Source organism: Parasteatoda tepidariorum, chromosome 11 (assembly GCF_982258835.1).
Source record: "Parasteatoda tepidariorum strain Cologne lab strain chromosome 11, Ptep-v5.0, whole genome shotgun sequence".
In the NCBI taxonomy this organism is placed as follows: domain Eukaryota; kingdom Metazoa; phylum Arthropoda; class Arachnida; order Araneae; family Theridiidae; genus Parasteatoda; species Parasteatoda tepidariorum.
The window spans coordinates 80,617,860-80,638,828 of record NC_141765.1 but is presented as its reverse complement, the minus strand read 5'-3'; the positions used below and the strand labels follow the sequence as shown (position 1 = coordinate 80,638,828).

Sequence of the window (20,969 nt, the reverse complement as noted above, 5' to 3'; positions counted from 1 at the left end):
AACATTAAATTTAGGTATCGTTTGACGCCCTGTTATCCGGCGTTACAGGTGTTATCCAATCATTCCACCGGCCCAGGGAAACTGTTAGGGGAAGTGTTAAGAAGTGACGTAGGACTACTTCAGTTTGTAGGAAAATCGTAATTCGTTAGCAAAATCGGTCCGAAAGAGAGTGTTTGCAGGTTTTCCCTAGGTGAAGAAAAGTGACGTCATAATGAGACGCAAGGAAAGAGTTCACTAAAAGGAAAGAGTTTACTAAAAGAGCAAGGAAAGAGTTCACTAAAAGAGCATTCACACAGTATGCGATTGACTTGGGTGTGAATGTTTAGAAACAACACAAACGAGAAACTGATGGCAAAGTTTTTTTCCAAAAAGAATGGTTTGCATAGGAAATCGGATGGAGTCTTTAGGACCCATGGGAAATCGGGATGTTAGATAATATGGTTGGTATGGATAATTTTCTAAATCAGGTTCTCGTTTGAATGCGAAAAATTTTCTTTCAGTGAGAATCACATACTACTCACGCATGCGTAAATGACATGGATATGTGATAGCATATGCGAGTCGCATGCAGTGACAATGCTCTAAGAATTTTTATTTTTAAATTTCCGTAGCTTTATTTTAATGTAGGTTGGCAACAATAAGACTAGTCATATGTTGTGTTTGTTTATTATTAATATGCCTTTTAAAGACATTAAGCACATTTGTCAGTACAATCTAATGTGATATTCATCAGCGTCTAGTCATTTTGGTCATGTTCAGAAAAGTAAAATTAAAAAAATATTTGATAGCTAAATTTATATATGTCTTACTTTTTTATTTGATTTTAGTGTTTTAAGATCGTATTAATGAACGATCTCTTTAGTTCTGTTTTGTTTCACATGAATAATCTATTTATTTAATTTTAAGTTAATTATTGAGGTTATTTTGATCAACATAATTTTATTATAATTTAATTGTTTTTTAATTGAAGAAAAATTATTTCTTTTATAGGATTTTATTTTATCATTCCAGTATGAATTACCTTTGAGATAAATATGAGTATTCCTGAATATAAACTATGTGCAGAGGACCACAGAACTCTACTTGTCGTGGTCAAACAAATAGGTAAGCCTTCTTCAAGAGAACAAAATTCATTTTTATGCCGATCCAAAGAAAGTTTATTTCTTCTCATGATGAACTCCTCTGCTACTTATGAACTTTGTGCTATCGTTTTGCATGTAACAGTTACGTATAATTTTTAAAAGACTAAAATTTTCTTAGTAAGAGAGGCCTTGAATTTTTAAGGCTTTCCAAGGGAATTTATTTTACTTAGAAAATAAATTTAGGTTTTATTACTTTGAGACGTTTTGTGATTTTCTCTCTTTTTTTTTAAAAATCAATACTCTATTAGTTTTTGTATCATAATGTCTAGCTATACTAATCTGTGTTGTTTTGGCTAGTATACCTGAATTTTATATCATTAAACTATATCTTCATATCTGAAGATTGATATATTTTCCTTTAATTCAATTTTGTGAGCGTATAATAAAAGATTGATTTTCAGTAGAAAGTGCAGAATTTTTTCTTTCAAGAATTTTATAGGGAATATTTCTCAATTTGTGCCTATACCAAAATAATCGACAAATTATATAGTGTAATGTCCCATATCTGGATGTCTCTTTGCCGGGAGGTTTGATTTCCCGGACACTTTTTAACAATCAAAATAAGCAGACATCTCTTCATCTTCCCCTCTCAAATAAAACAAACACGTTTTTTCCTTTTCTAGCTTCAAGTTATTTATGCATTGAACCCATAAATCACCAGAAAGAGGAAGAGAAGATCTACCAAGACTGTCGGGTGACCGTTAGTAATGCTCCTCCTCTGGAATGCGGGAAAGGAGGGAGATTTGTTTTAAAAAGAACATAACTGATTCCCCTCCCCCTTCTTTCCTATGCAGCTAGCTAGTAAAAGAAACATTTCATGGAACCTTTTTATTAGAGTGTTAGGGAAAGAAGAAATACTGTGAAAAAGAGTAAGCACAGTAAACGTCAACGTGGAATAGGAGTCACTTTCAGTCACATAAGAAAAAATAAAGAGAACCCAATCAGCATGCCAGGCCTTCATGCTTGATTGATAGCCAATGATCAGAGAGAAAAAAATAATTTGTCATTTCCCCGCCCTCAACTTGAATGACAAATAAGGAGGAAATGAATTTTTCTTCTTTACCTACCCACCATAATGAATGACGGGAATTTCCCCTTCTTGCTTTAATCATTCTAGTTCAAAATGGCAGAGAGAGCAATAAATATTTTCATAATTGTCAAATTTTTTTAGTTTTCTATATTTTAAGCAATAATTATTTTTTTCCTAATATTTTGTTTTTGATTGATTAGATATAATTGTAATACTAAAACATTATTGCCCGAAAAATAATATTTATTTAGTTTTTGCTTCATAGATTTAGATCGTTTTAAACTTTGTTTACCTTGCGGGTCTATTCTACGGAAAAATCTAGTATTCGGACTCCCGGAAGTCCCACCGATTCCGGATACACGACTTTCCACTGTAGCGACCTCTGGCTTGCGTCTTGTGAGAAACTAAAGAAAATAAGTAAAAAAAAAAAATCACTGGTAAAGACCAGTATGAGGAAACTGACAAAACTGATACATTTTTTTAAAAAAGTTATTTTGCTATAATAGTAGGCAAGGACGGATACCAATAGGAAAATATCCCTAATTTCTAAAAGTGAGACATTAGTCCTAAGGTGCCCCATAGACATTATCCTCAGAATTGAAATAAATATCTTTCTTTTATGCTTACCACAATCATACTTATAAAATAGAATATTTTAAGCATTTTTTTTGTTATTGTGAAATTGTGTATCTTGAAACTATAATCAAAGTGACTACAAAAATATACAGTATATTCTCAAAACATCCAGATGATTTTCCAACTCATGCTGAAAAAAAATTAAATCATTTTTAAAATAGAATTAAAATGTGGAAATTTGTGTGCCATAGTAATATAATACTTAAAAAAGTCAATTTTAGAGATCATTTGGAAATCAGTATTAAAAGCTGCTAAAAAAGCTATCTTTAAAATGTGGAATTCTGATTTGTAGTCCGTGGATCAAGATTCAGACAGAAAGTAAAGTTTTATTAACAAAAAGCAAACAAACACGTACAAATTTAAAAAGAACGCCATCTGGCGGTATAAAAAGAAAAAGACTTCGTAGCTATCCTTCCCAGGGAATGACAACAATCTCCCCCTGCGAGAAGGATTTTACTTTTTAACACATATAACAATATACATATAAAATATTAATTATCTTAACATAAATTTCAAATTAAACTTATTTTTTCCAATGAAAAATTTAACTTCTCAAAAGTTACAGCTTTAGTTAAAAAATCAGAAATATTATCATTCGTATTCTTATAAACAGTTTTTAAAATTTTATCTTCAATCATATCTCTTACAAAATGAAATTTAAGATTTACATGCCTGGTTTTGTTAGAAGATTTACCATTGTTCAACCAGTCAATAGCTGCTTGGCTATCAGAAAACATAGTAACAGGAGCATCAATAAATTTTTTACAGTTCATTTCATTTAACATATTTATTATCCACGTAAGTTCTCGAGCTGTGTCAGCTGCAGCAAATAATTCAGCTTCACATGTTGATAGTCCCACACATCTTTGTTTTCTACTTTTCCATGTTATAAGAGAATTACCTATCATAATTACACAACCTGAAAAAGATTTTCCTCCTTCTGCATTGCCCCAACTTGCATCCGCACTACAGTTTAAAAAACCAAATTCTCTACTATAAAACAAGATTCTATCTTTTGAACCGTTCAAATATTTCAAAACCCTTTTAGCCAAAACATAATGCCTTTTTTCTGGACGTTTATTAAATTGTGATAAATAACTAGTTACAAAAGCAATATCAGGTCGGGTTCTATTTGCTAAATATAAAAGTTCACCGACGATTTCCTGATAATCAGTCTGATCTACTAAATCATCAGTAGGATTAAAACATCTATCTTCACCTTTAGTTATGGGAATATTTGTTTTCTTGCAATTTTCCAAACCATATTTTTTCATTAAAGATTCAATGTAATGAGTTTGAGATAGACCAATTCCGTTTTCTTTTCGTGAAATCTCAATGCCTAAAAATTTTGAATTATTAGTTGTTTCTTTTAATTCAAATGTTTGATTAAGTTTTGAAATAATTTCCTTGTATAATTTCGAATTATTAGAAAATATTGCCAAATCATCTACGTATACACAAATTGCGAAAAAATCATTATCATTAATTTTAGTAAATACGCAATTGTCAGATGCAAGTTGAGTGAGACCAATCTTTTTAAGTTCATTTTTTAACTTTATATGCCAATTTCTACCAGATTGAGGTAGACCATAAATACTTTTATTTAATTTACACACTTTATTTTTACCATATTTATCTTCAAAGCCTGGAGGTATTTCCATATACAGAGTTTCATCAATATCACCATATAAATATGCAGTTTTAATGTCAAAAAATTTAACAAATAAATCCAATTTTGCTGATAAAGCAATTAATAACCTGAATGATTCAATATTTACCACAGGTGAATATGATTCAGAATAATCAACATTTTTAATTTGATTAAACCCTGCTGCAACCAGTCGCGCTTTGTAAATTTTGTTATTATTTTGTTTATTATCGTCATTTTTAATTGTATACACCCATTTACTTTTTATTATTTTATCCTTCTTAGGCCTCTCAATTAATTCAAAAACCTTATGTTTCTCCATCGAAAGAAGTTCGTTTTCCATTGCGGTTTTCCACTCGGAATATTTATTACTATTTATCGCCTGGTCATAATTTTGAGGAATAGATGATCCTTTCAAGGCTAAGTTCGCGTTTGCGGATATTTTATTTTTAATTCTTTCAGAACGTCTTAATGCACGAGTATTTTGATTATTTTCATTTTGTGAATCAGCACTTTCTTGAGAAGATTTATGAGAAAAAGAATGTTCACTTCTTGATTCAGTTGGAGGGGAGTTTTGGGTTTCAGTTTCGATCTGTGGTAGAGTTATATTAAACTGGGTCAAATCCTCAATGTCCCATATGCTACATTCATTTTTGTTTGTTAGAAATTTACTTCCACTTAATGATTCGTTAAATTTAACAGATCGCTCTTCAATTACAATATTTTTATCGACATCATATATTCTATACGCGCGCCTTTCTCTAGAATAACCGACGAAAATCCCACGTTTTCCCGGAACATCAAATTTATTTCGGAATTGTTTAGGTATATGAAAATAAACGACGCATCCAAATACTTTTAAGTAGTTAAGTTTAGGTTCTTTTCCTGACCATATTTCAATCGGAAGATTTTGTTTATTTTTACGCGGTGTTAGATTAGAAATGTGAGTGCTAAAATTTATTGCTTCAGCCCAGAATTTTAATGGTAATTCACTTTCATATAATAATGTTCTCGCCCTTTCTACTAATACTCTTATGGCTCGCTCAGCACGTCCATTTGACGAAGGATTATACGGTACTGTTTTTTCATGTATGATTCCGTATTTTTCTAGAAAACTATCAATCTCGTTATTGACAAATTCTAGACCATTATCTGTTCTGAATCTTTTGATTTTCTTATTCATTAAATTTTCATATCTTTCTTTAAACATACAAAACATTTCAAATACATCATTTTTATGCTTTAAAAAATAAGAAAAGTACATCCCAGAAAAATCATCCACTAGTACTAAAAAATATTTTGAATTTCCTAATGAATCACAATTTATAGGGCCTGCAAGGTCCGCATGAATTAACTCTAATACAGAATTACTTTGTGCAATATTAACTGATGGATGACTCTTATGAGTTACTTTACTTATATCACAAGATTCACAATGATAATTTTCAAAATCTTTAAAATTTATGCCTATAACATTTTGCATTTTAACCATGTATTGTGGATTTAAATGACATAGTCTTTTATGCCAAATATTATAAGTATCCAGATTACTTACTTCATTACATTCTAACTCAGAATTGTTTACATCATTATAATCAATAAATTTAGGTGAAATGTTACTACACGGTTCCATTAAAATTTCAAAACGATTGTTAACTTTTACAGCTTTTAAAACACTGCGATTATCATTAGTTAAAATCAAAATATCATTACCATTAGATTTAATTTTATAACCTTTATCAATTAATTTAGATACTGAAATTAAATTGTTTCGTAAATCTGGTACATATATTACATCATATATTGTTAGATTTTTACTGCAATTATCAACTGTTGTTGTAGCTTTTACAATGCCAATTCCTTTAGAAATTAAATTTGATTTCTTACCTGCTAATTGTATTATCCCATTAACATGATTAATGTTTTCAAAAAAGTTTAAATCTTTTACCATGTGTGAAGTAGCACCAGAATCCAAAATAAAAACAGTTTTGTTTTTACCGGTAGCTTTAGAATTTATTTGGTGTTGTTCTTGTTCTGCGGTAAGTGCAAAATTTTCGCTAGAATGTTTATCTTGATTTTCAAATGCACAATGAGCGTTATTGTTTTTGTTCATGCCCGATTTATAGTTCGAAAATGTTCTTTTTTCTTGAGATGTTTGGTTTTGATTTCCCTCGTTCTTGTTTCGGAAATAGCAGTCTTTAGCCAGGTGATTCGTTTTATGGCAGATGAAACATTTCTTCCTGCTTCTATTTTCATATTTATATTTTACTCCGAATGCTTCTGTTCGCTTAGGAATTTCATTTTTTAATTTTGATAAGCTGTTCTCTTCCTCCCGCAGTATTTCTATAATCTCATCCATTTGTTTTTCACGTTGGGTTTTCAGGATTTCTTTAATTTTTGCGAATTTTCCTCGCAAACCTCTAACAGTATAGTAAACAAGTTCTCTTTCAGAAATTTCCAGTCCAAGTGATGAACATTTCGTTTTAAGTCCTCGTGATCTTGCAATATAGTCTGACACATTTTCATTTTCTTTCATTTCAAGATTTTTTATTTCGTTACTTGCATCGATTTTTCGATCTTCTGTTTTACCAGTAAATGTGCTTTGAATTTTTTCCCATAGAATTTTTGCGTTAGTTTCGTTTGCGAACTGAAGACTTTGGTCATCAGAAAGCGATAGTTGTATGTATGCAACTGCGTCATCATTGTTTAATGTCCATTGTTCCCGCAACTTTGGATCAACGGGGGCTTCTTCAGTTAGCACATTTGCAATTTTCTTTAATGTCAGCAAAGCCTTGACTTTAATACGCCATTGATAAAAGTTCTCACTGTTCAGCAGTGGGATACTCGGCAGATCCCTGTTCATTTTGATTTTGGAATCCAAACGATGTAAAGCACGGCGAAACTAAGTGAAAGTTTTTACTGCGTCATAATTTTCAAAACCACAGCCATGCTGCCAACTGTAGTCCGTGGATCGAGATTCAGACAGAAAGTAAAGTTTTATTAACAAAAAGCAAACAAACACATACAAATTTAAAAAGAACGCCATCTGGCGGTATAAAAAGAAAAAGACTTCGTAGCTATCCTTCCCAGAGAATGACAACATGATTAAATCATTTAAAATAGAGCAGGTCTGTGCTGGGGCATTGAGGATGCCAGGAGATGGTTTAGGAAAAAAGTGCATGAGTGTACTTATATAAAACCATCACAATATTTAAGTAAAAAAGATTATTATTTTTTACAATATATAATAATAATTATGACATAAGCAAATGTCTCATCTCTAACCTAGATTCACAAAGTTTATCAATTATTATTTCAGAGTCAACAAAATTTAGTAAGATTGATGCTTTGAGACATTAACTTTCAACCTAAGTTGAATTTTAACAAATCATAATTTCAAGAAACTATTACACAACTTACTTCTGTTAAGGGTATCACCAATAGATGTTTGCAGGTTTTAAATAATTCTGTGTACCGGCAAGAACATGATTTAAAATCTAGCAAAATTTCACGTGCACATGTCTTGCAAGATCTGCATTGTTTCAAGTCTGAAAAATTGGAATATTCAGATTCGTGTTCAGTTGAATATACTGTATCTCTTCCCATCTTTGGTAACAAATTTTTCTTGCCCTTATTCTGACTGTATTTTCTTTTAAAGATTCACCAATGATTGATGTTTGGTTTATTTTATTATTACTTTGCATAAAGAGTTTTAGGGCAAAGATTCATAAAATAGATCAGTTCTTTTACTTTATCAAGGTGATCAGTTATGTGACAAATTTTGTCCACTGTAGTAAATGGTATAGTTTAAAGAACATGAAATGTCTTTGCATAAAGAGTGAAACTGCATTTATTTATAAATATTTCCATATGTTATGAAAGGCAAATCTATGATTTTAATAATTCATAGCACAACTGCTGAAAAAACAAGTGATTTGAAGTTTTTGTTTATACATTTCATTTTTCAACTTGGCGATCACCTGGTATTTTCGATAGCCAGCTATTGTTGGTTATATCCATGTCCAAATTGAAAGTACCCAGTGTGTTAATATTGTAAAGTGTTGCAAAATGATGAAATTCTATTATTCTGCAACTCATGCAAGTATAAAACATGTGCTAAACCTATTTCAAAGTGCCTTATGTTTCATTAGTTGACCTTGAGATATCAGCCAGTTAAACTGATGTGTGATTATCAATGTTATTAGAAGAAAGTAGTAAGTCTAATATAGTATTTATTTATGTGTTATTTATATAAATCAGGGGTCTGTCCAGACATTTTGTGAAAAGTCCTGTTTTTGTAAAATTGTGAAAAAAATTACTCGTAATTTGTGAATATAAAATAAGCGTTAAGTTACATTCTTTCAACCAGGGTTCTGTTTTGTGAATTTGTGCAAATAGGGTCCTGTTATTGCAAAAAATTTATTCAACGAGTTTTTAAATCATAAATGAATACAAGATTATGCTCAATGTGTAAAATTACAATTAAAAAAATTAAAATTTCAAAAACAAACAGCTATTGCTACTAAATTAGAGATGCAACATACAAATATTTGGTATTTAGCCTATACTGCACTACACAGAATATTCATTTTGTGCGAATACTGGAAGCAAAATCACTCACATATTTAATTTCAATTGACATATTGTAAATAACACATCTTAGTTATGTATCACTTCTAATGTGTTACACATTAAGTAAACTTAAACAATTCTTAAATTTATAATATATTTTTTTTAAAAATTGACATTAGTTTATTTTTATTTACATAATATTTTATCAACTAATTTTATGAATAATAAATTGCTCAATTATTTATTTACAAAAAAAAAAATAATTTGATATCAATAAGAATGTATACACGATGCTTGTAGAAGTAGAAATATTCTTTTAGAATACAACATATTAAATGTATAATTTTTTTTTTTGACTTTTTAGCCTTAGAATTAAAGCAGAAAAACATGATTAACAAAATATTAGAGCAATATACGTCGATTGCCAGTAGATTTGAAAATATCCATAATAGCTGAACACTCAGCATCAGTCGATTTTCCCAGCCCATTTACAATAATACGCAAATGTCTATTGAGTGTCTCTTGTGAAGGGTCCGATTAAAAGATAAATTATTTTGTGAAGGATCTGTTTTTAAGTTAAAATATTTTGTGAAGGGACCGTTTTTATGAAAGTTATTTTGTGAAGGGTCCGTTAACGGACCTAAATCTCTTCTATACAGACCCTTGTAAATGTATTGCTTAAATGCTATTTTCTTTTAATGCTATATTGATATCCATATATTTTCTAAGAAAATGTATGATCTGAAATAGAAGTAATATAAAAAGTATTTTTGAACAATGACCCACTTGAAAAAGTGTTGCTGACTACTGGTCTAGATTGCTGTCTAATTTATTGTGAAATATAATATAGATATAATAAGTTTTAATTTTTAAAATTAAAAATAAACTGCTTAAATATATTTTTTTTCTTTTTTAATTTTCTTCCTTTTATTATGTTATTTTCTGAATAATACCATTAGATTTTGATAGTCTGACATGGAATACCAGTTTCTGAAAATTCAGGCAAAATATAATTGCATAAATATTTAAATTTTTTTATTTTGCAGAAATTTCTTATGATTTGTTATTGTCATATACTTTGTTGTTTAAATTTTTAAAGCAATATTTATTTCAGGATTCTCTATCTACTTAGGTACCTATAAAATCTTACCCTATTACCTTAACAAATCCACTTATTTTTAAAGTTGGTTTTGACAAATGTTTTGAATAAATTTTGATTTGATCAGAAAATAATAGAGTTAGACATTCATTCTATTAATTAAGCTTTTTAAAGCTTAATTAATTAAATTAATTTATATTTATAACATACATAAAATAACAAAATATCTGATGTCTTTCATAATGACTAACCAGAATGCTGGAATGTTTTTTAATAAAATTTTAATTTTAAAATGGTATCATTTAGTTAACTTAAGGTTTTTTGATGTTAATTATAATTTAAAATGATATAAACAAGGAATTCAATGATTGAGGAATTGTAATGTCTAAAATTTTACAAAATTCAATAGTATTTCCTCAGTTTTTTTATTCATTTCTTATTTGGTTATATTTGTATTATTCTTACTATTCAATCTTTAAAACTCGATTGTGAGTACTAAAATTAATCCACTGATTGTACACCATAAGTTATTTTTGATTTAAAAGGCATATTTTTATTGTGAATGTTGCCGATAGATGGGTTTCGTCAAAAATTTAATCGTACATCTCTCTCCCAAACTAGGCCCCCCCTGAAAGTCGCCATAAGATGTAGGGATGTAGTCAATTTTGGTGGGATTGGATATGTTTGTCAGATTATCAAACTAGTATATTTTCATTTACTTTTAGTCTAACAGGATATCTCTATTTCAAATAATCTTCATGCCATCTTCATTTTGCAATTATAGTACCCTCTATTGATAAAAACTTAACACCTGTTTAATAAATTGGGAATTTTTTTCTTGAAAATCAAAGTCTGCAATGGTAAAATAAAGGACTTCTATTTAATATTTTGAAGGTGTCCCCTCCCCCCTCCCAAGTAGTATCATTGAATGCATCTTTTGTAGTTATTTTACAAGTATATTTTTAGATATTTGATCCATGTTTATCTTTCAGGATATTTAACTGTTTCTATACATTTTTGACATTATGTATCTGGACAGTTTTCTTTTTAAATGCTACATTAGGATGATTTTCTTTTAGCATTGTAGAAACTTTAAGATTTAAAATTAAATTTGACGTTTTAACATAAAGAATTGGTAAAACTTTTTATTCCCCATCAAGATTTTTTTTTATTTATTATAATTTTTTAAAGAGAAAACTCATTTTGTAACTACTTTTTACAATTGTGTGTATGCACAAAATTTGCATTAAACTTTCACTTTTTACTTTGTTTGCTTTCTAATGAATCAAAAAGCATTAAAAGAGTTTTAAAATGTTAATGCAAATATGCTCTAATTTATTACACATTATTTATAAAATTTTTCTTATTGAAACTTTAAAGTGCAACAGTATATCTTGAATAAATTGGAAAACTTTAAAACTAATTGAAAAATTAAACTATTTTTTAATGCTAAAATGCTTGTAAATTTTTTAAGAAACAATTTTTTTAAACTAATTTTTTAAAATTATTTTGTTTTAGTCAAATATTTTTTTAAAAAAGAATCAGTTGATTTAAATTAATGAAACCATTTTGCATAGCAGAGTTATTTATTATTTTTTTTTCAGGTGACCAAATTAGCAAAAAATCCTTTCATAAGATTTTTGAAAAAATCAAACAAGTCCAGTATATAAAAATTCGAGAATCTGGAGTTCAGCGTTGCATTTGGCTAAGGTATGAGAATAATTATTCTTCAAAAAACAATGAATGGGGTGATTTTCAAACATATCGAAAGGTTGTTGGCCTTATATCCATAGGTATGAATGAAGAATTTATTTAAATTAATTAAAATGTTTTCTTATTTATTTTTTATGCCTTTTTAATTGACTTTTTTGAGTTTTTATGAATTTTTTTCCATTCACTCTTTAATTATTTATATTACAATTACATTGCAATCACATTTCTAGGTTTGCATTATAAGATCTTCTTTACTGCAAGATAAAAAATAAAACAATATAATTTTACTATATTTTTGATTTAATTGAATTTAATTAAACATTTCTTAGGATGATGACAGTTCTTAATAAAATAAAACTTAATAAGATAAATCTAAAAAAAATGTGAATATAAAATGAAACATTTTTCTTTAGCCCGCAGTTATACTTTTTCATATGATTGTTCACATTTTAAGAACACGAAATCACCTTCTGAGCATTAGTTGTTGCTTTTCTGAACTTTCAGCAACAAGTTTCATTGTATCAAAAAACCAGCTTCCTTCATGTTGATCAATAGAAGGGTAGTGCCTAACAGAAGGAATCCCAAACATTTTTTACCCTGAGGCTCATCATTTGGAGTGTTAAAGACTGACTAGCTAAATGTTGATTTTTTTAATAATTTTAATGAGACTAAATGTATTACACCATTGCATAAATTTATACATTAAATGAGTTTTATATTATGAACACCAATAATAACTATATTGCTTTCCTCTTATCATTTGTAAGTTCAAAATCATTCTTGGAGAAATTGGTACCACAGTTGTAATAATTATTGTCAGTTATGTATTTGTATATTAGTACTTATTTATTTGTCTGTATTTATATACATTTAGTTAGTAGTTGAATGTCTTAAATATATCATTAAAAAACTTCATATGCATTATGATTTCATGACTATCATGCTAGATTTTTGACCATTTTGATTTGTCAACATTATTGTTTGCTATATCAAGAGCTTAACAATGTTTTTTCTATTTTTAAATTTAAAAAAAAATTGAGCACATATTAGTTAGTGCAATGCAAAAAAGAAACTACAATAGTTAGCATTGTTTTTTTCTTAAACACAAATAATTGTTGAACTTTATTTTTTATTTCTATGTTCCATTTAATGAATTTTTTTAAGATGGCTATTCCATTACAAAATTTTAAGATTGGGAAAATAAGCTTGAAGAAGTTGATATAAGCTTTCAACTTCAAATCACAAGATATTACTGTTGTATAATTTGTTATCCGGAAAAATGCCTTAATATACCTTATTCAACAGCAAATGTTTAACACATGAAATTGTAACATTAAATGCAAATTTCTCTCATTTTTGCTTTTGTGCATGTAGAAAAAGTTATAATTACCAGCAGAATGGAGAGTACTGTGAACATTAAGCATCATTTTAAGAGTTCGTGGGTTCGATGCCTGCCGGCCGAAGACTCCCTGTGTAGTAAATGGTGGCTGATGCACGTTAAATCGGTCGGGTCACAAAGTCCTCCATGTTCCCATAACAAATCATACCTCTGGGGGTACTGATCCAGGAGTTTTATTGTCTTCTGAATTGGTTCAAAATTACAAGGCTACAGAGTTGAAAATTAGTAGTCGTAAACCCAAAATTGGGTCGGCTATTCAGCGACGGATATAAAAAAAAAACAAAAAAAAAATTTATATATTGAGTATTGAGGACCGGGATATCCTGGTTGCTAGGGCACTGGGCCCATGTCCAAGAGCTCATGGGTTCGATCCCAGGCCGGCCGAAGACTCCTCGTGTAGTAATGGTGACTGGTGCACGTCAAATCTGTCAAGTCACAAAGTCCTCCATGTTTCCATGACAAATCATACCTCGAGGGTACTGATACCGGAGTTTCCTCATCTTCTGGGTTGGTTCAAAATTACAAGGTTCCAGAGTTGAAAATTAGTAGTCGTAAACCCAAAATTGGGTCGGCTGTTCAGCCGCGGTTATAAAATAAAATGAAACTGATATATTGAGGCCGAGATAGCCTGGTTGGTAGGGCACTGGGCCTATGTCCAAGAATTCGTGGGATCGATCCCAGGCTGACTGAAGACTCCTCTTTAAGTTATGGTTGAATCTGTTGAGTCGCAAAGTCCATGTTCTCATAACAAATCAGTACCTCTAGGGGTACTGATTCAGGAGTTTCCTGTTTTCTGGATTGGTTCAAAATGACAAGGCTACGGATTTGAACATTAGTAGTCGTAAACCCAAAAATTGGGTCGACTGTTCAACGATGGATATATAAAAAAAACCCTGATATATTGTGAAACATTATGATTAAGTGTTGTTAAAGCTGAAGCTTTATTCACTAATTTTGTTATTGAACACCTAATTATGCTACTGCTTTATTTCAGTAAATGCTTCCAGATTTGAAAACCATAACAAAATTTGCAATGTGTTAAAATCATTGCTGTTTTTGAAAGTTTCTCTTGTTCAATCAATCAAGTTGTTATAATGGTATCCAAAACATCACAATTTATAGTTTTCATAATTTTTTTTGGACTTTTTTAAAAGAATAAATCAAAAAAATTTGATTTATATCATATTTTTTTTCTTATTTAAATCAATTTCCTTTTTGTTATTTTAAAGGTACTTTAAGAATTTAAGATTATAATAAGTCAAATTTTATCAATATAATTATAATTGAAATATTATTAAAAGTGTTTAATGAAAATATATTTCAGGCTACAAGGGTCTGTCCAAGGCAAATTTAAAACCGATTAGCGGTACTTTCACAATTTCAACTTTAGGAAAAACGGTAGTTTCACAAAATATTTTTAACAAAAATAAGTTTTAAGATTCTCCTCTCTGCCTTTAAAAATTTTGTTTCTGTATCCCTTTAAAAAACGATAAACCCTGGGTGAATTATGCATTTCAACTTGCAATGGAACCATTCCGCAGATTGCTATTATGACATAGAAGAATTCGCTTCCCACCCAGTTTGTAAGAAGAACGTTTTTCTCGAGAGCATGACGGGATCCCGAAACGCTGTAGGAGAAAAGGAGTGTCAGTTGCTTGTTCCTTAATGGAGGTGGTAGAAGAGGTGCTAGTACCATGCAAGCCCTGTTCTGTTGCAATCTAAGCAAAAGAGGAACTTTTCTGCCAGCTGTCTTTTATGAATAGGTAGCACGTGTTAGGTCAAATAGTGCTGTGTGGTAAGCCTAACCAGTCGCATACACCGTATCAAAGCGAGCTTTATTTTCACGGAGTTTTTAAAAATGAAACAATGAGGCTCTCGCTCTGTGAACTTTACAGGAAGTCGAAAATTAAACATTATTGTAAATTTATTCTTATAGAACTTCATTATTTATGAAAATTTTTTTGGTATGAGCTAGTCAAAAATGTTATTATAATGAAAATGCATGTCTTTATTAAATTGAAGTTAAAATTTAACGCTGGACAATGATTTTTATGGATTTTTTTTTAAAAGAAAAATGAACTCTGAAAATCATCAAATTCAATGAAATTATGATTTAAATTTATTAAATCATAATATATTAATTCATAATTTGAATAATAATTTCCTCAGAAATCATCAATTATTCAGTTCATATTTTCAAATCATTTTAATATAAGATTATTAATTTTAAAGTAATAAATCATAATTTAAATCAACACACCCTGGTTATTTTTTAATTGGATGAAAAATACTTTGAATGAAAACTTCATGAATAAACAGAATTTAATATTGTTCTGGGTTATGAAAGGAAAGTTTAAAATTATTTTAAAGTTTCTAATTGTATAATTTGTTTTAGTAAATTCTTTATTTTTGTGTTGTGTAAAAAAAAATATTTTGATTACGTACTTGAAATTGAAGAATTTTATTTTGGACTAAAAGGAAGTATTTTGTGTTTATTCCATTGCAAATGATAGACTTTCCTAAATGTTGGCATGTCTTATATTGAGGCAATTTTTTTTAAAATAAAGAGTTGCTGACAAGTAATTATAGTTAATATTCCAGGTAAAGGCAATCCAGAATCTAATGTTGATGACCTTTCCAAAGAACACAGTGCACTCCTTGATGAGTACAGTAATTCAGTGTTTGACTCACGATGTTTCATATTCAGAACTGATAGTGTTTCTCCTTCAGAACTTAATGGGCCACCAGAAGATGATGTACCATCTCCAGAATGTACTCCTGTTTTAGATAACTCGAAGCATGTAGTATTTAGGGATAATGTTGAACCTGTGCCAAAAAGTCATTTGGGAGATGATGATAGTTTATTTAATAGAAACTCTCCAAATCATGATGGACATGAAAACAGCAATGAGTTATTTTCTTCATTAAATGATTCTCCAGATTTTTGTTCTTTGCCAAATGTTGGTGATGGTATTACTGAAAACTTTCAACTCAATGATAGTGAGATAGATTTAAATCGCTTGTCTAGTGACTCCCCTGTAAGCCCTTCCCACAATATAGATTTAGATACATCTCCATCTGGCTCAGAAAAACTAATAATTCCATCCACCTCTAATTCAAATAGTATTCATTGTATTATTTATCCTGGTACTGATAGCTGTGATCAATTAAAACAGGATGTAAAAGAATTTATTAACTCAATTTATTGGATTCTTGAATCTAAACGCTTAAATCGCTCATTTGAAAAACAGGAAAAAATACCACTTCTGACTACACCTTTTGAAAAAAAGAATTTTGTTGGAATCGACACTGATACAAGGTACGATTTTTATAATTTAAAATTTTGTAAAAAATTTTATGTAAAATCTGTGTTAGTTTTTCAATGTTTGAATTTGTGAGCAAAAATAAAATATAATGTACCTACTTAATTTAAACTGAATCAACAGATTCATTTCAGAATCAAAAAATGGTTGTAAATGGTTTGCTGTTATATTTTTTTAAAAATTATAAGCCATGCTAGAAAATGAGTTGGTGACTGTGTCTTAAGCGAATTATCTAATTCAAATGAAACAAAAGATTATTAAAACAAACATGAAAAGTTTAATCACAAAACAACACATAAAGATTTATAAGAAACAGGTATTGCTATCTATTCCAAATATAAAATAAAAGTATTGCTTTGAAACTATGTAAACATAGCCAGACGTTCAAAACCATCATAAATTCTGGAACACTTATATAGTTGAATATCACAGGATTATGTTTGGCATCACCATAGCTTCCAACTTTCATACATTTTGTTTGAAATTTTTGCTTTCGATTTATTTCTTGGAGTTTTAAATTTAATTTAAAATGATTTTGACCACACCATTGCATTTATATAAGTTATATATAAATGAATTATATATAAATGCATTATATATAAATTAATTATATATAGCTTAATTATATATAAATTAATTATATGTAAGTGAATTATAAAAAGTATGATACCATACCATGATAACCATATGGAATATAACTAACTCTCTTATTAACTAAGAAATATATTTCTGCACATAGCTCTTGAAAGATTATTATTTTAACATATACAGTTACAAGAATCCATTAAGTTTAAGCAATATTAATTGATTTGAAAATTTAAACTTATAACCAATTCTAAAAGTTTACAAAGGCTATCATTGATTAGAAATATTAACTAAATTTAAGCAAAAGTAAGAGAATAATTAGAAATTATATGCACTTGTATGTATGCTTCCTACATAAAATCAACATTAAACAAAAATTAATACAAATATCAATGTTGAATATATGCAATCAATTTAAATCATTAATAACTTCAATATCAGTAGATATTTTGTAAGGTAAATAATGCTATAATAGCTAATTAAATGCATTTTGCTTGAAATGAATATTAAAAGTTATCTAAGTCTTCATTATGTGTTATTTAATAGCAGTTTCATGTTTTAGCACATTATTAGAGGTCTTTAGTGTAACAACTCTCGCTGATTATTCTAGATCAGGAGGAACTTCAAGAACTTTAGCAAGTTTCTATTTTAATAAGGGTAAATTATTATCTTTGAATAGAATCAGATGCCATTTATCTCTTGCTTCCAAATTAGAACGATAGTCATTGAACTACCTTTTCCAAAAGCTTTGCATTAACTGCTGCATGTGCAGCCACCTAAGAGATGATAGTTTTTCTTTCATCAAATTAGGTTTTAAGATCTCTGATGAGTGGCAGCTTACAAAAAAATGACTTTGTGTAAAGGTTGTTAAATCTGAAGGGTCTGTTGAGGTAGAATGAATAGGATGAATAAACCTCAATTTAATTGATCAAAGTGAAATACTCTTGTACTCATTGTTCTTTTTAGATAGAATTTTATGAACTTGATGGCAGATTTTCATGTGAAATGGCAAGAGAATAATAAAATCATTGTATACTTTTTGAGATTGCATAATCCTTAAATTTGTCTCAAGATTTCTGCAGGATTTTCTTCAATTATTACAATAATTATGATTTACAAATTTTGTAGGCCTTAATTATCTCATCATCACTATAAACCTCTGCTGTTTTCCCTCTTCTGGCTTTAATTCTTTGTAGAAAAGTGATGGATATTTCAGTCAATAAATTATAGGCAAATTTCTAAAGGAATTGCTTTCATTGTAAACCAAATCAATATAGCTCTTAGTTGGTTAAACATGTTCTTCTCTTTCTCATTCTGTTAGAGACAGGCCAGTAAAATCTATAACAACTTTAGAAATTGTTCTTGGCAGGGAGATTCTTGGACTAGGTAGATTGGTCATTCATTTAGAACTGCAAGACTTAACACATTTCCATCAGCATCTTATATCAGGGCTCCTATAGGTCAGGGAGAGCAGGGAAAACCTGGAATTGTCAGTGAATTTTATTTAGACTCTAAAAAGTAAGAAATAGTCAGGGAAAGTTGCATTTTTATTTTACAAAAACCTAGAAAATACCCTCATCATACCTTAAAATAACCAGTCTTAAGATTGTCAGTATTATTAATCAGCTGTTGAGATTTGATTTAAATAATTTTAGCATCTAATGCAATTATTGTGTGAGTATTCCACATTTTGGTGAAACTTTTCCATGTATTCATATTCATTCAATGATGATTTTTTTTTGCTTGCAAAATCTAATACTTGACATTACAAATAAAAAACAATTAAAGTTTTCTGATGAAAAATGGCATAGTTTATATAAAATGTGGTTTGAATTTGTATTGAAATTTTCCTGAAATACCTGAAGTCAGGGAATTTTTTTTTTTTAAAATTGAGTGAGAACTTTGTTATATTATCTTTGGCATTTATTATGCAATATGTCTGCCTTATTGAAGATTATAATATTGAAAACTACCGTGCAAATAAATTTCATGATAAAAGTTAATTTTGAATTTAGTAATTTGATGATCATTAGGTAGATTATTGGATATTTCACATTTTCAGCAGGATTAAAATTCCTTAGTCTATTCCGACCCTCACTATACTATTGTCACCTATGAACTGATTTGAAGTTATAATTTTGCTGTTAGCTTTAATTGGTTGAGGTACCTTTAATTGTTTTAATTCACTAGCGAAATGTTTCTGTTGAACTCTTCTTAAAATCTTATTGAAATACTTCAACAAATCTTATTTGCCCCTACATTCCAAAAAGTCACAGATTTCAATATTTTATTGTGTGCGTGATTTAGCTTATCCTGTAGTTAAAGCAGTTATTAAATTAGTATGGATTGATATTTGTACAAACTTAGAAGTTCGAACAGTGAAACCTGTGTAATATGATCATTTGTAGTGCATTGCTAAGCAGGTGGTCAACTGGGATTAGTAATTTTTTTTCTCCTATCATTTTTATCCTGTCGTTTTTATTCCTATCATTTCTTACATTATGTTATTCATGCTGTAATTCAAATTTTGATCTAAAGTTACTGAAATGCTTAAAAAATATGAATGGACAAATTTGGATAAAAGCTGGCTATACTAAAAAAGGAGTTAAACTGATAAAATAATGTCAAACCAAACATTGTTACCTACCATTTTATTTAAATAAATTATGCCCAGAAAACTGAAATCTAAATAAAGAAAAAAATCAATGAGAATGTGAATACCACATATTTTATTGCAAAACAAATCACTAAAAAAAAAAAAACTGCTCACATAAAAAGAGAATAAAATTTTCTAATAAGAAAAGTATGATTTTTAAACTCGATGTACCAAAAGAAATTCACCAAGATTAAGAAGGCATCTGTCTGTATATCAGACGTCATGCTAATTTTTATTTTCAAAAGAGCAGTGATAAAATAATTTCTTTGAAACTTTTACTATCAAATGAATTATTTTTAATTGGAGCATTTAATTTTGAAAATGCCTAGCACTTATTTGTGAAGTGATTTCCTCATAAATGAGAAAAAAAATTACAGCCACTATGTTGAAATGAATGTCTTAGATGTACTAATGTGTATTAAAAAAAACATTAAATCTATGGAATAGCAAACAGAACTGGTTATATGAATGCGCAATTCGATACTCACAGTTCGTTTTAATATTGTGCGAAATTAAAATTTGAAAAATCATTTGGAAATTGGTAACAATAACTGCAAAAAAATAGCCAAAAGTCATTTTAATTTGTGATGAAGTTTGCAAGTTACTTTGAATACATGATTCAAAACTTGAAATAAGTCAAAACTTACTACAATTCTCACAATTTTAAAAACCACATTCATATCTGTAGCAAAAATAACAAAGAGCTAGTGCAAATAATAAGCTGAGATATCCGGCACATATACAGCGATTACTAATATTTTAAATTTATATATCGTAATAATGTATTAAAAAAAATTGGGATTTTTAAAATAAAATGGTAATTTGTAGCAATAATCTCAGAGAAAATATGTAAAACACTACTTTGTTTAATATTGGGAACATAAAAAGCTTAAATGTGTAATTCGAAATGTTTGATTTCTTTTCAAAGGAAAAAAACTATAGTTTTTTATTTTATTCAGGTGCTGCCGTGAACTGCGCGTCGAGAGCAGGTTGTGCACCTCTAGCATAGACTGTAGCAACAAAAACTCTTTGTCTTACTAACTTGTTTGTGCTTGTTACATTATTTCTACAGTATTTCAATCTTAACATTGATATTGAAAAATCTGCATCCTATATATAGGAAATTCATTAATACGTAACTTACTTTTTGGATATGTGATGCACTG

At 29.0% G+C, this 20,969-nt stretch overlaps 1 protein-coding gene across 2 annotated transcripts in view; it reads left to right on the top strand.

The window, feature by feature from the left end:
* The first annotated feature begins 625 nt into the window (after positions 1-625).
* brun (trafficking protein particle complex subunit brun) overlaps positions 626-20,969 on the top strand; it is an 80,100-nt gene continuing 59,756 nt past the window's right edge. Inside the window, exons 1-4 of one of the 2 annotated variants that reach the window (XM_016073546.3) lie at positions 626-763; positions 991-1,104; positions 11,732-11,920; positions 15,841-16,558. In XM_016073546.3, the coding sequence (XP_015929032.1) occupies positions 1,035-1,104; positions 11,732-11,920; positions 15,841-16,558 (977 nt within the window). In that variant the 5' untranslated portion in view covers positions 626-763; positions 991-1,034. The remainder of the gene's footprint in view (positions 764-990; positions 1,105-11,731; positions 11,921-15,840; positions 16,559-20,969) is intronic. The other variant, XM_071187804.2, reaches the window with a different exon arrangement.